This window comes from Anguilla rostrata, chromosome 15, assembly GCF_018555375.3.
Source record: "Anguilla rostrata isolate EN2019 chromosome 15, ASM1855537v3, whole genome shotgun sequence".
In the NCBI taxonomy this organism is placed as follows: Eukaryota; Metazoa; Chordata; class Actinopteri; order Anguilliformes; family Anguillidae; genus Anguilla; species Anguilla rostrata.
Genome location: NC_057947.1, coordinates 15,147,100 through 15,160,633, shown reverse-complemented (window position 1 = coordinate 15,160,633; position 13,534 = coordinate 15,147,100). Strand labels below are relative to the sequence as shown.

The window sequence follows — 13,534 nt, the reverse complement described above, 5'->3', positions numbered from 1 at the left end:
GATTAAGCATATTTCAGGATATGCATAAATGTATATTGTTACATCTCTAGATGTATGGTGTGTGTGTGTATGTGTGTGTCATACAGAAAATATATACACAGATCATATGTGTGCAGAAACATATATGTACTTCTGATTTTTTCCTCCTTTTACATAGAGGAGAAAGGGCTGATCATTTAACCAACCCTTTCTACTCATTTTTACTTTAATATTTCCAAGGTCAGCTCTGCCCCTTAGAACTTACAACAGCAAGATAATAATATTGTACTCCCTGCTTGTACATATTTACAAAATACATGATAACTATTGATATATTTTACTCACTTAGACATAGGCATTTTGCCTTATTGAGCATGGAACAGTGCAGCTGAAGAGATAGCATTCCTTCATTGCACATGGGTTGGATTGTGTGAATAATCAGGTGAAGCTGCTTATTTGGTGGTCAGATGTAAAGCCACAGTTTTGGAGGGAATTTGACTTGGACATGGAGATTAACTATAGGCGGCTGCCTTGGTTTATCATCTCATCTGAAGGAAAGTTCCTTCAGTCCTGTACAGTTGCTTCATCATTGTGCAGGGGCATTAGATTCTCAGGAGGTTCCCCACCCAAGTACAAACGAAACCCAGCACTTCTTATGTTCAACAGGTTCACATATGAAGGTTACAGGGAGCTATTTATTCTGGCATCAAGCTCTCTGCTCCTGGTGTCCCACCACTATGGACTCCTGATCACAGTCAGCTAATGACATCAGCTTACAAATAAATGCAAGTGCAATATGGCATGCTCAGGCAATGAAACAGTATGACTTTATGATCATGGGTTATTAGGTAAGGCATAAAACGACAAAGGACAGCTTTAAAATAAGGATAATAATTCAACATGTCTTCCTAAGTAATCCATGCTGAAATTTAAACTATTATATGTGGCTAGATCTGCTCATGTCAATCCAGAAAGGTCATTGAGTGACACAACTGATCTCTTTATAAATCTTTTTTTAATTTAAATAAATTTGAATTTAATCTCACCAGAATGTGTAGTAAATGTATCTAGCTGAAGTATTATAAAAAATAAAATAAAATAAAAAAACATTCCAAATCCAACCACGTTAGCAAGTTACTGTTCTACATCGTTAGCAAGTAGATGTGTTCTACATCTAACAGATGATGCTCTTTAGATGTCTTTGTAGCAGAAGGGGTTGAGAAGTCATGTGAATTGGTTTCAATTTTAAATGTGTCAACTAAGAAGCTTAGCTAGCAATGTGCGTGCACTGACATTAGTCAAGAAAGATTAGAGGAAAGTTGTCAGTGTCTCATGTGAAGACATTTTCTCACATGTGAGGTTGAAAGAGTTTGCATATGGGAGGCACTGATGGTACCATGCATGCAGTGACTGCATTCACATAAGATCCTATTTGCTAATGGGATAAGTAGCTAGCTAGAAGCTTTTGAATTAAGACAAAGAGAGTATCACTTGCATTTTATCATCTGGAAATTGGGGTTTAGATTTAGCCCATGAGCCTTTGCCCTGTATTTCTGATTTAGGGCTGCTAGCCTAGGTTATGTCACTGCTGCTCATATGTTCATGTGGATGCAGTTATGTTCTCTCGCACCGTATGCATTCTGAAAAAGAGCATCTGCTATGTCAATGTAAGTTAAGTTGATGCATTGTTCCCATTACTTTGTACGGAGCCATTTTTATTTTCTAAGAGTAAATCCCCCCACCCATACCAATGTACATTTCTGATGCTGGTAAATGACCAATGAATAACCTCATCTTGACAGATACAGCTCAAATGTACCTTGGTGCTTAGTACTTAGTAATACATTTTTGTTATTACATAGATGCTCTGACAGGTGCTTAGAATGTAGATAATGGGCACAGATTGCTGCCTTGGATATATAGTTTGGCACAGGATGTTCCTTTATGCCCAGTAAGACCTATTCCATTCAGGATATAGCAATCAGTCTATCTTCGGTCCTCTGGCATTCAGCAAACTGAAGCCAAAAAATAAGCCATCTTGGGTAAGGGCACATCATGTCATGAGAAACGGCCTCACTGACTGACAGCTTGATAAAAGATTTTGGGTGAGAGGTTGGTGAATACATTCAAAGGAGAGCAAAGACAGATAATGGGAATTTAGGAGCGTGATTATCTTGTGTGGCTGCAGCAGGCGGGGGAAGACATAAACTTGGCTGCCTTCCTTCAATCACATCTCACCTTCATTGGGAAGCAAGTCAAACAAGTCATCAGTTACTCTTAGCTCTTAGCTCAGGACAACCCTCTACAAAAGCTTAACAAACACACAGTCACTGTTCCCAATAGAAAAAAAAGTCCTGGCGGATTTAATTTAAAATGAAGGCAGCATGCACACAATCAAGATTGACATTCGGTGGGCAGGATTTAATAGTCTGAGAGTCAGTATTAAGAAGACAGATATGGAATTAAATCACATATACAACTAAGACACCATGTATAATGTAGTTATCAACATATGTGATGAAAATACTTGTGTATACATGGAACGTTTTCTGCAAGCATCACAAAATATTTTTTCGTTGTAGTTTTGACTTCTTGCTTTTAATTGGTTAATAGCACAGTGATTTGTTAATTAGTCACAAACTTTAATGAGCCTCAGTTAGGCAGTCTCCCCTTGCGTTTTTGCAGGAACATGCCAGAAATACATATGCGTGCAGAAAATAGCGTACATATCAACCTCTAAGGCACGCTGCGTTGCTATCAGAAGATAATGGTTCTTAATTACTCTAATTATCTCTGAGCCACTGTGAGTGCTGTGTGAATCCCGAGATGCTTTTTTTTTTGGTGTTTGCTGCTGTTCTGCAGTCACAGAGGAAGCAGCATCCTTTGGTGAATCCACCCCTGAGGGCTAGGGACTGAGCAGAGTTTGATATAAACCATTTTGGCCTGCATTAAGGGACACATTCAGTCCCACTCAGTGTTTTTTTTTTTTTTTTTCTCGTTAAAGAAGCAAATCCTTCAATACACTTCTTTTTAGATCAAGTGGAGTTCATGTTGTTTGAGTAATATAAAAAAGCAACCAGGTTACCTGGAATTTTTGTTGATAGATTTTGGGTTGGTCAGTGCTGCTTGAATTAACTACTGTGAGTAAGTTTATTCTCCAGTTCTCTTCTTCTGGGGTAAAGGCAAATTTTGTGGTAGAAACTTGGGTTCACTTACAGTAAACAGTAATTGTACCTCTGCTGCAAAAAAGTACCCAAAAATATTTGGATTTTGATTATTTATTTTTGGGAAGAATCATGTGTCTGCATTGCATTTCTAACTTTAAGGTAATTGTACTTAAGCTTGCATTAAAGTTAATAAAGACTGTCTGTGATAGATGTATGGCACTACAGAAGGTCTGGAGTAAAACTGTAAAGTTTTATAGTTTTTCTAATCTTCAAAAAACTGCATTGTTTTTGTTCAAATTGAATTTCAAATGTGCACAAAGCATATTTTCATGGTGGGAGTCTTTCTTGTTGAATGTCATTTGGTTGGTGAAATGCTTTAAGTGATATGATGAGATAATTAGCATTTCCCTGAAATTGAGTGACCTTTACTTCTGCCAGTAATTACAGTATGCCTGCTGCACTTCTGTTCTCAGACAGAATTGCTTCACTCTCAAAAGGCTAGCAAGTTGCTTATGAACTTATGAAATATCATCAAGATTTCAGGGTTGATTCTAAAAATTAAAAGGAGAGGATAATGAAGTCAAATTGTGCCCAAACGCATGAATTATATGCATTTCTAGAAAGATTGACTTTTTAAAATGTTTTTCATCTCATGTTAAAGTGCAGTACAGAATCAGATATAAAATAATTATGTATCATTTGATGAAATTGAGCACATTGAGTTATGACTGTTTGAATAATCTGCTTTTGTGAAACACATTGGCTTTAAAAATTTTATTAGGAATTTAGCCCTTCTATCATCATAAAATGGAGCCTCAAGCCAGAAAACTGTTCTTTTTGTGTAGTTCCTAACTCACTGCATGTTATGATATTAAATAGGATTGGTTGTGCATCTTTAAACTGTAAATTCATTAAAAACAAATATGAAAGACATAACTTAAGTTCAACCTTTCATTTATCTCTAAAACCTTATCCTTTTTCATATTTCCAGTTCTATCATTACTTTTTGCATGACTCCCCCATCATCATATAACTTCAAAACATTGACAACTGCTCTCCCATTTGAAATACACCAATAATGCTTCAGTGTGTGCCCCTACATTTTGATAGCCCTCATCTACAGGTACTTACTCGCCGGGTAACCACCCCACAATACCTTGCTTACGAATGAGAAAAAAATGGCTGCCTGCTGTCGCTTGTGTCTGCACACAAACTGATTTTGTATCTTCAAGTTACAGATAACACATTTTGTTCTGTTCCAAGTTTGTCAAGTGGTATGTAAGAAAATAATATGGGTAATTATTTGCTATATAAAACAGAACCTAGTTCAGCCTACTGTATATTTAAGAAATTGAACAGTTAACTATACTGTGTAGCCATAAATTTTTTTTTTTTTAAATTAGAAATCCCAATGTGTTCCTTTATGTAGCCAACAAATCTGATTAGTTAGCCACTTGGTAGCATTAACCAAGTCCGGTCGCTTCCCATACAATGTCAATCTGCCTGTATTTTAGTGGCAGCAGTTGCTGCTACATAACCCATGTGTGAAGGATCAGACCAAGATTTGCCTTCTTCTAATTCAGATTCTTAGTCATTTTTAGGAAACAAAAAACACATCTGACAGCATGGATCCTACTTGTGCAAATCTTTAGGATATACAATACATCTGTGAGAATCTGTTTTTCAGTTGTTTTTTGTGTCAGGAATGAGTAGATTTGGCAATATTGTTTTAATGACTGCTGACATTTCTTTGGGTGAAAGAAAATCCATTGCTTTGGCGATCTTGGAAGATAATACAAATAAATAAATAAATCTTAATCATGCAAATAAATGAGCAAGCGATAGGCTGGCACATGAAGAAATGCATCTCACAAATATTTCAGTGAAATATTTAGCAGTGATGCTCAAAGTGTGGAATCTTGATAGATTTCCTATCGATTAAATATCAAATCAAGCAAAGATGGGCTAAATATCCTGTCCACTTCACAATATAATGCAAGCAATCCTAAACTATTTCCCATCTGAAATAGCTGTGTGCTTTGTTGATTGAGCCATCTATCAATAATATATAAATGATATAAAGTCACATGGGGAAACTATTAAGATCCTAATGTGATGTTCATTTATATTTCAAAAAATTTTGGGGTGATTCATAGGAGGAGGTTTGGAATGTTTGGAGCGCAGACCAAAGGCAAAGCTGAGTTTCTGAAAATGAATTCTGCTTAAGCGTGTCAGAAAACTATGCCAAAACCCAAATTAAGTGAGTGGGGGCTGTGCTCAGAAAGTGAAGGGTGAGCTGTGATCCCCCCAGATGTCATCATCAAATATGTTCCATTGGAAAGAATTTCCCCCCAAAAGAAGGAAAGCAATTTGCATGTGCCACACGAGACTGCCTTCCATGAAAGAAGGCAAGAACATAGGCGGAGCACCATCATGGTTGCGACCAAATGGAGTTGGCTCATGAAAAGCCATCTAATAAAATAAATTATCATATAATCACTGTATCTGCACCTGCCCTCATTTAAATTTCAGTTTTTCTACCTATTCTGTGTCAGTGGTTTTGACTTTTTTTATTTCAATTTTTTATTTTACTGGTGCATATCACTTTTTTCATCAGGTACATTAAACTGAGATGTGGATTTCATCAACACTTATCCTTAACTTTGATTTAAAAATTCAATGAAAGTTCTTTCACCACCAATATACCAAAGCCACCAAAGCGAACATTTGGCTCTGAGTCAGATCTGAAGATGACTTCTGATGGGACCCAGGTCTGGGTTTTGGTTCTGCCCTTACCGAGAGGAGGACTAACGGGGGTGTGTTCTGTCCTCTCGCTCTTGGTTCTAGTCGCAGCGGCGCGTTACGTTCCACCTGCCTGACGGCTCTCAGGAGAGCTGCAGTGACAGCGGGCTGGGCGATCAGGAGCCAGCGTGCAGTGGGAATCTCCTCTCACACCCTCTCCCTCTGGTTCAGCCGCAGGAGGACTTCTACCAACAGGCCTCCCCCGACAAGAGGACCGAAGCCGACGGCAACTCCGACCCCAACTCCGGTGAGTGCTCACAACCCGTTTCCTGTTTATCGATTCGTCTGACCCGGCCCCCCTCTCCCCCCCACCCACACCCTGCTCCAGATGCTACTCTGGACAGGGAAAGAGAAGGAGACACAGCACTATAAATGTGGCTGGGTTTTTGTCACGGAAGTTGTGGGTGTCACGCATTTTTTGATTTTTGCCATTTTTCGGCAGATCCAACACTTTTTCTCTCTTTTTTTGCCACTTCCGCTATTTAGTGCTTTCTGTGATTTATGTATTTATTTTTTCGTCAGTTTTGGATGATTACTCTCAATATTTTCAGATAACCTACAGTGTGATTTCTGTAGGCCCAGGCATTTTAGGCATATTGCCAAATGATGGGGAAAAAAAGTGCCACAACGCATACACATTCTGGAATGTGCTGTGATCATGATTCTCATCCTTGTCAGTTGCTGCAATCCAGTATTTCTTGGCCCCTGTCAACATTGCTGATGCCAGGCACTCCTTCACCGTTATGGTAACATTGTCAGTGACTACAGGTGCTACATCAAATACTTAAACCTCATTATGTACATGTTGTACCAAAACAAACTATAAATAAATAAAAATGGACACATCTTAACCCTGTTTTATTACGTTAGTAATGCAATTTGAGCATGCTGCGTTTCCAAAAAAGTATGTGAATTTAAAGGCAAAAAGGCACTCTTTCTTTGTGTAATGGACTGAAGCAATTAAGTGCACCAGCCTATCAATGCAATACTTGTATTTGGTCCTAGCAGCAACTGCCTTCTCATTTTTTTGGAACTTCAAGCACTTGCTGTTGCTAAAGTGGTGCAGGTTATTTCAGTTGTTTCCCACTGTTGTGCTTGAGATCTTCTAATTAACCTAATTTAATAATTTCAGTAATTTAATAACACTGTGGTTTATTCAGATTTTTTTTTTTTTTTTTTCAGTTTGAACAAGTTTACAATAAGTTTGCCATGACTGCTCTGTGACATTGCCGATATTTTCCTTGACAAACAACCAGCCTTAATCATATATGAACACTACCATTTCACCCATTTAGGTCTATTTTTTTCATTCACCAATTCCACCTTTTTTAGTCTATTCATCCTATCCCTTCTGACCAAACTGAAAATGTTGTTTCCCCAATCTTGCCACTTGCCCTCACCAAACAAAACGTCATTGCCCATGACGTTCCTTGTGTTCCGCACACCCAGAAGGAGCTGATACCTCATCCACCACCCCACAAACACACACACACACACACACACACACACACACACACACACACACACCTCTAAATATCACTGTCTCCCATGATACACTGCTGTATTGGACTGCGTTGTAAGTAATGCCAGGACAAATGATGTAATTAAGAACAAAGGAGAGGGCCACCTCTGGCATGCTGCACATGTTCACAAAGACTACGCTGTAGATTAAAGGGCTCCAGCGCCCCTCAGTCACAGCCCTTTAGGAGCAGAGCGTGGTGCTGGGTGCGCCCCTTCCCTGCGAGGGGTGATGATCCATCGAAAGAAAGTCCTTTCATTTGTGTGAACTCTTGGGAGAGAGAAAGAGAAACTATTTTTTGCCTCTACTGGAGATACCTGCTCTTTGTAACAGATCATTTGGCTTGGCTTGAGACCATATTAAACCCCAGAAATCTTTATCCGTGAAAAAACATCCATTTGGTTTCAGTCGACTGGAGACATAAAAGTCAATATGAGGAAGACAGTAAGAGCATGTTTAGAGATGTCGGAGTGATTGTTACCGGCAAATGTCTGCACACTGAGGAGAAGCAGATCTGGAGCACCATCGGGTTGCAATTACATACAGTGAACTCCATAATGTTTGAGACAAAGACATATTTTGATGTGGCTCTGTATGCCACAATTCTAGATTTGTAATCTAGAAATTCACATGTGGTAAATAAATTACAGCAATTTTTATACAAGGCCTGTATTACAGCCATCTTCAGCTCCTGCTTGTTTCCGTTGCTAGTTGCTTTACATGAATCTAAATCTGCACTTTAACCATATGTGTTTGATTGCAGATCTAAAATTATGAAGTATTGAGCCAAATCAAGAAACAAATATGTCTTTGTTCTGAACATTATGGAGCTCACTGTATGTTAAAGGCAGCATGTGCAGAACATACATTTGCCATGGAATTTCTGTTTGTTTTTATTTTTTTCTCGTGAAACATTGTGTTTGTATCAGTTGTGCACCTGGTGCATTTGCCCCACATTTCTTTAATCTTCTGCCGGGTTCATGGCAGAATGCAAGCTGCTTTTAGTCGTGCAACATAAATAAGAAACAAAACTGTATGGGGCGGGCAATTCCATTCCTAGAGAGCCACTGTGTATTTATGTTTATTTCCCAGCAATTTCCCTGGCTCAGGTAGCTAATTAGCTGGAGCCAACACGCCAATACCTTCCTCTTGTGGATTATATAGATTACATCACACTTTACCATTTCATATAGGGACACAAAACATCCATCAGCTGGCATTCAAGAAATGTATCAAGATTGCAACAAGTGGGGGTTTATTCAAAAATGGTGTGCATATGTGGCAATGAAATGTGGCATAATATTTAAGATGTTCCACAGTGTAAATATGCAGTAGTTTTTAATATTAAAGCGTTTCCTTGTTCAAAGAGATTTGCACAGGGAATGCACAAGCAATTGCTTCTCTGTCAGAGCAGCATATACTGATTTAGAGAGACAACACTAAAGCTAAGCCAAGATAAATTTAATATATGCATTTGTACATAATTTCTCCCAGATCTTGAAGTTCATACCGAAGGCATTGTAGGCAAAGCTTGCTGTTTTTACGTACATGCATTGTCAAATCTAAATAGCATTTCAAGAAGGATATTAATGGTGACATGCTTTTCCGGGTGATCGGGTGTACATAACACCATGTACAGTATAACAGACTTCTATATCCTGACGTTATACAGGATAAGCTAAATAAGTAAATAAACAAAAATTTGGAATTACAACTTTCACCACTCAAGTTCTCACTTTGTCATTAAGTCTGACTTCATGAGGACTTAATGATCTCACCTGTAAACAAGTGATTATTGTACATTCTACAGGAGAGCCAGTGACTATTTACACCCTATAGACCACACAGTACTACAGTAGTGATAGTTACTATCTAGAGCCTATAGGCCACAATGTACTACAGGTAACAACTAGCACTTACTATAACTGCTGGCAGCTTGTACGCATAAACCAACAGACAATATCCAACCTCCGACCACCAACCTTACCCTTGGTGGGATGAGGCCAGGGGTGCTCCCCTACTACAGATCATGGTCCTCTTTGCCGCACATCGTCACCCAATGACAAGTCCAAGCTTGAATCTGCATCTGTACAACAGCTTACAGAGCAGCTGTACTTTTCAGAGATTTTTCCTGGGAAATGGAAACCTGTATGGAGAATCTCGATCAGTTTGACGCACGCCATTGTCTTTAATTATCAGAATTCCCAGTGAATTTATTTTTCTGGGAAAATTACCACAACTCATCCCAAATGCAGCCATGTGCTGTACATTTGCATGGCTATAAATATGTGCAGTCACCAAATATAGCACTGACTAAAATTATTCAGAAAGATAATTTTTCCTCAAGCATGTTTATATACCTGGTAAAGACTGGGCGACAAACTGTCTAAACTGGACAATTCACGATGTAAACAGACCAAGCTAAAAGTGGATGTGTGGTCTATTCATATACATATTTACGCTATCATGGTGTGTAAAATACAGCATCACATTTACAAACCAATGCAGACTTTTTGCAGTAATTTAGTCCACGTTAAGAGGTTCTTTTCCTGCCTGCACAAACTACACGTGCTGCAGTCCTGCTGCTCCATGTGAGTGTAATTGGTGGACTGCGGAGTGAAAAGAAATGGGGCTGAGATCACATGCTTTCTGAACAGAGAGGTTTTGTAGAGGAGGTGGCAGCCACAGACTCAGCTTGCAAATACAAATGGGCATTTCAAAACCTTACATACTGTATATACGCTGCTATGATCATCTCATGAAAAATGTACTGTCATAATTAACTGGGGGAAAGCTCTAAAGGGAAATGTAGATTTGAGATTGATTTGCTCTGAGAATATAATCTGAGTTGATCTTCGTGAAAGTGTGTAATAATTCTAACAAGTCAACTCATTTTTTGACAATAAGGTAGACGCAGCCGATTTATTCGTTTATTTTGCCCCAGAGGAATTACATTTGGAAACTACAGCAGTGTGCCCATGCTGTGGGTCTTCATTGTTTCAGAGAAACTTGTTTATTTGACATTTTTATTTTAACACATTATAGAATAACTGCATAATTTGCACAAATTTTGAAAAAAAAAAAAAAAACAATATAAAGAACATTTGGTTTACATATCTGCCCCAGTGTGGGATGCACTGTAGTAATATTATCTCTAATAGTGCATAGTAATGCAAAAAAAAAAAAAAAACTTAAATAATAGTGTTTGGAATAATTACAAGCATTAATCCACTAGTTGCTGTGTAGTGCATATGTGATTTGGATGATTTCATTTAAACCTAATAACTAAAAGGGGGTAATTAGCCCTTATCCATTGTTTTACTTCTTTTGATGCATGCGATGGCCCATATCCAGAGAGAATTGCTTAGCTCACTCTATATTTCTCATCATCTGCTTGAGTTATGTAATGCACTGTACTTTGCTCAAGGGTGTCGCTCTTTCCCCTGCAACCCCTTCTTCCCTGCATCACAACTCCAAAGCCACAATCCTTTGTCCTTATTTTCCCTAGTATAGTATGTCCCCAAACCACTGTATTTACTAACTAATATGCATTTTATTGCTCAGGCTTGTGCCCTCATCACCAGTAAAGATAAATCTGAACTGTGCTGTGTGTGCAATATAAAAACAGCCTACGAACCCATATACAAGGTTTGCAGAAGTGGCATCCAGCTCTTATTGGGCATTACAGCAGCATCCATTTTATAGTGCATTCCACAGAACTTGTCCACAGGGTGCAGTATGGCTTGCCTAGTGGTCAGGAATCACAGTACATTAGATGGGTCTCAGAGCTGCCTTGGGGAGCAGGCTGCGAGGGTCTTGACTTATTTCCAGAAGGTTACAGGTTGTTATCCTCCTTTAGCAAGTGCTGCACCCTTGGCCAAAGGTGATACATTTTGTTTGTTTGCCTTTCTAGATATCATGGAAAATGTAAACCATGTACCCATCATTTAGTAAAACGGCACCATTGTTTTTATATTAGCAGATTGATCACATCCTTTACTGTTTTATCTGGCTGAAGGAAGTGTACTGTCACTCATATGTTCGTCATAAGTAATAGACACCATTTTCTTCCATAGCAACCTATCATACCGTTGTGCCACTGATACATACATTTTGGTTTCACCACCATAGCCACATGCAACATTTTTCATCTGCAAATCATATCTGTATCTGTCAGAGTACACGTGATTGAATGTAAGGGCTGTCATGTAAGACACACGCATGTCTGAAGATGCAAGCAGATCGGTGAACTTCTGGATAACAGGAATATATGGCAGACAGGTTAATATTTGATGATCCATTGTGTGTAATGCAGCAGTCACACCCGAGAAGACTTAGACTGAAACACATTCCAGATAAGTTTAATCATTTGTACCTTTCATAAAAGCTATCCCTAGATCTGACCTGAGCTATAGGCAACAGAAGAAAAAAAAAAAACCGTACACAAATACCAGTCATACACTACATGGCCAAAAGTATGTGGACACCTGACATCCAACATCTCATCAAAGATTATGAGCATTGATATGGTGTTAGTCCACCCTTTGCTGATATAACAACCTCCACTCTTCTGGGAAGGCTTTACACTAGATGTTGGAGCACTGCTGCAGGGATTTGTTTCCATTCAGCCAGAATGGCATCAGTGAGGTCAGGCACTGATTGGGTGATAAGACCTGACTTGCAGTTGGCTTTCCAGTTGATCCCAAAGGTGTTGGTTGGGGTTGAGGTCAGGGCTCTGTACAGGCCAGTCAAGTTCTTCCACACCATTCTCGACAAAGCCATTTTATATGGACCTTGCTCCGTACCTGGGGGCATTGTCATGCTGAAACAGGAACGGGCCTTCCTCAAATTGTTGGGGATGCACAGAATCATCTAGAATGTGATTGTAGACTGTAGCATTACAATTTGCCTTCACTGGAACTAAGGGGCCTAGCCTTACACCTATCCAACACCTCACACACACACTTACAGTATATTGGCCATAATGGAAGTGATGCAGTGGGGTGCGGAATAAGGATTTGTACCATTGGGTATTGACTCGCATGGATAGTCTTTATAGTTATGCATCTGTCATATGTCTGTTGGTGAACATCTTGACTAGATATGGTGAAGGGCTGCAAAAATTGTGCAAAACATTTCAAATTTTCTAAAGTTTAAAAACAAACACAAAGAAAAAAATGGCTACTTTTATGTATGTACTCTGCGTCTCTGGACTATATAACATGCAATGCTGAGCATGCTTGGCCATTTTGAACATAACTATTACAGACCATGAAGACACATAAATGTATTAACAATGAAACTGGAAGTAGGAAAACCAGTTGGATTTTTGTGTGTGCACTTTACCTCCCTCCTGAATGAATTTATGGGACTGCAGCTGCCAAAACCGGAGAAAAAGCAGGAACAAGAACAACAGGAAAAGAGGAACAAGGAGAAAGCCTGCCAACTGTGTGTGTCTGGACAAATGTGAATGACGGAACATTTGGAGCAAATGAACGTGCGTTCAGAGCACGAGCGAGATCAATCAGTCACATCTGTGAATGTTAAACTAAATTACAGCACCTGTGCGCTCCGGCATGTTAGCCACATGTTAGCTATGAACCCAGATTCAAACAGCGATGGCTGTAAAAGATGAATGCACCATTTAAAAAAGTGCAATGCCAGTTTGCTGATGAAAATCCGTTGCCTTCCAGGGGCCAGTTTGTTTTTATCCGGTTAATATGTCCAGGATGGTGTGTTTGGAAAGCACAAATTAACAGAAGCATTGTTTCAGATGTAGCGGACTGTAAATTAGGATAAATGCTAAGGTTACTGCATAATCTATACACCCCACCCCTAGTGATTTTTTGTCTCTCTTATTTTATATTTTGGCTATATTTGGAGAATCCTGAGTGAAAGTTGCTGGTGTTGTTTAGTGGATGCTTAATTGAATTTGTTACTGAAACCTGTTACATCTCCAGTAATTAAAAATCATTAGACTAAATTTGCACTTGGGCGGAAATGATGAAAACAAAAAAGCAAATACTATCAACTGTTGTGTCAGTATATACTGCCCGGCAATCGGAAA

General features: G+C 38.9%; 1 protein-coding gene across 2 annotated transcripts in view; it reads left to right on the top strand.

The window, feature by feature from the left end:
- The window catches only part of LOC135240395 (protocadherin-9), a 222,943-nt gene that overhangs the window by 137,908 nt on the left and 71,501 nt on the right, over positions 1 to 13,534 (top strand). The window contains exon 4 of one of the 2 annotated variants that reach the window (XM_064309810.1): positions 6,120 to 6,195. In XM_064309810.1, coding sequence (XP_064165880.1) covers positions 6,120 to 6,195 — 76 coding nt within the window. Of the gene's footprint in view, positions 1 to 5,993; positions 6,196 to 13,534 lie in introns of both variants that reach the window. The other variant, XM_064309809.1, reaches the window with a different exon arrangement.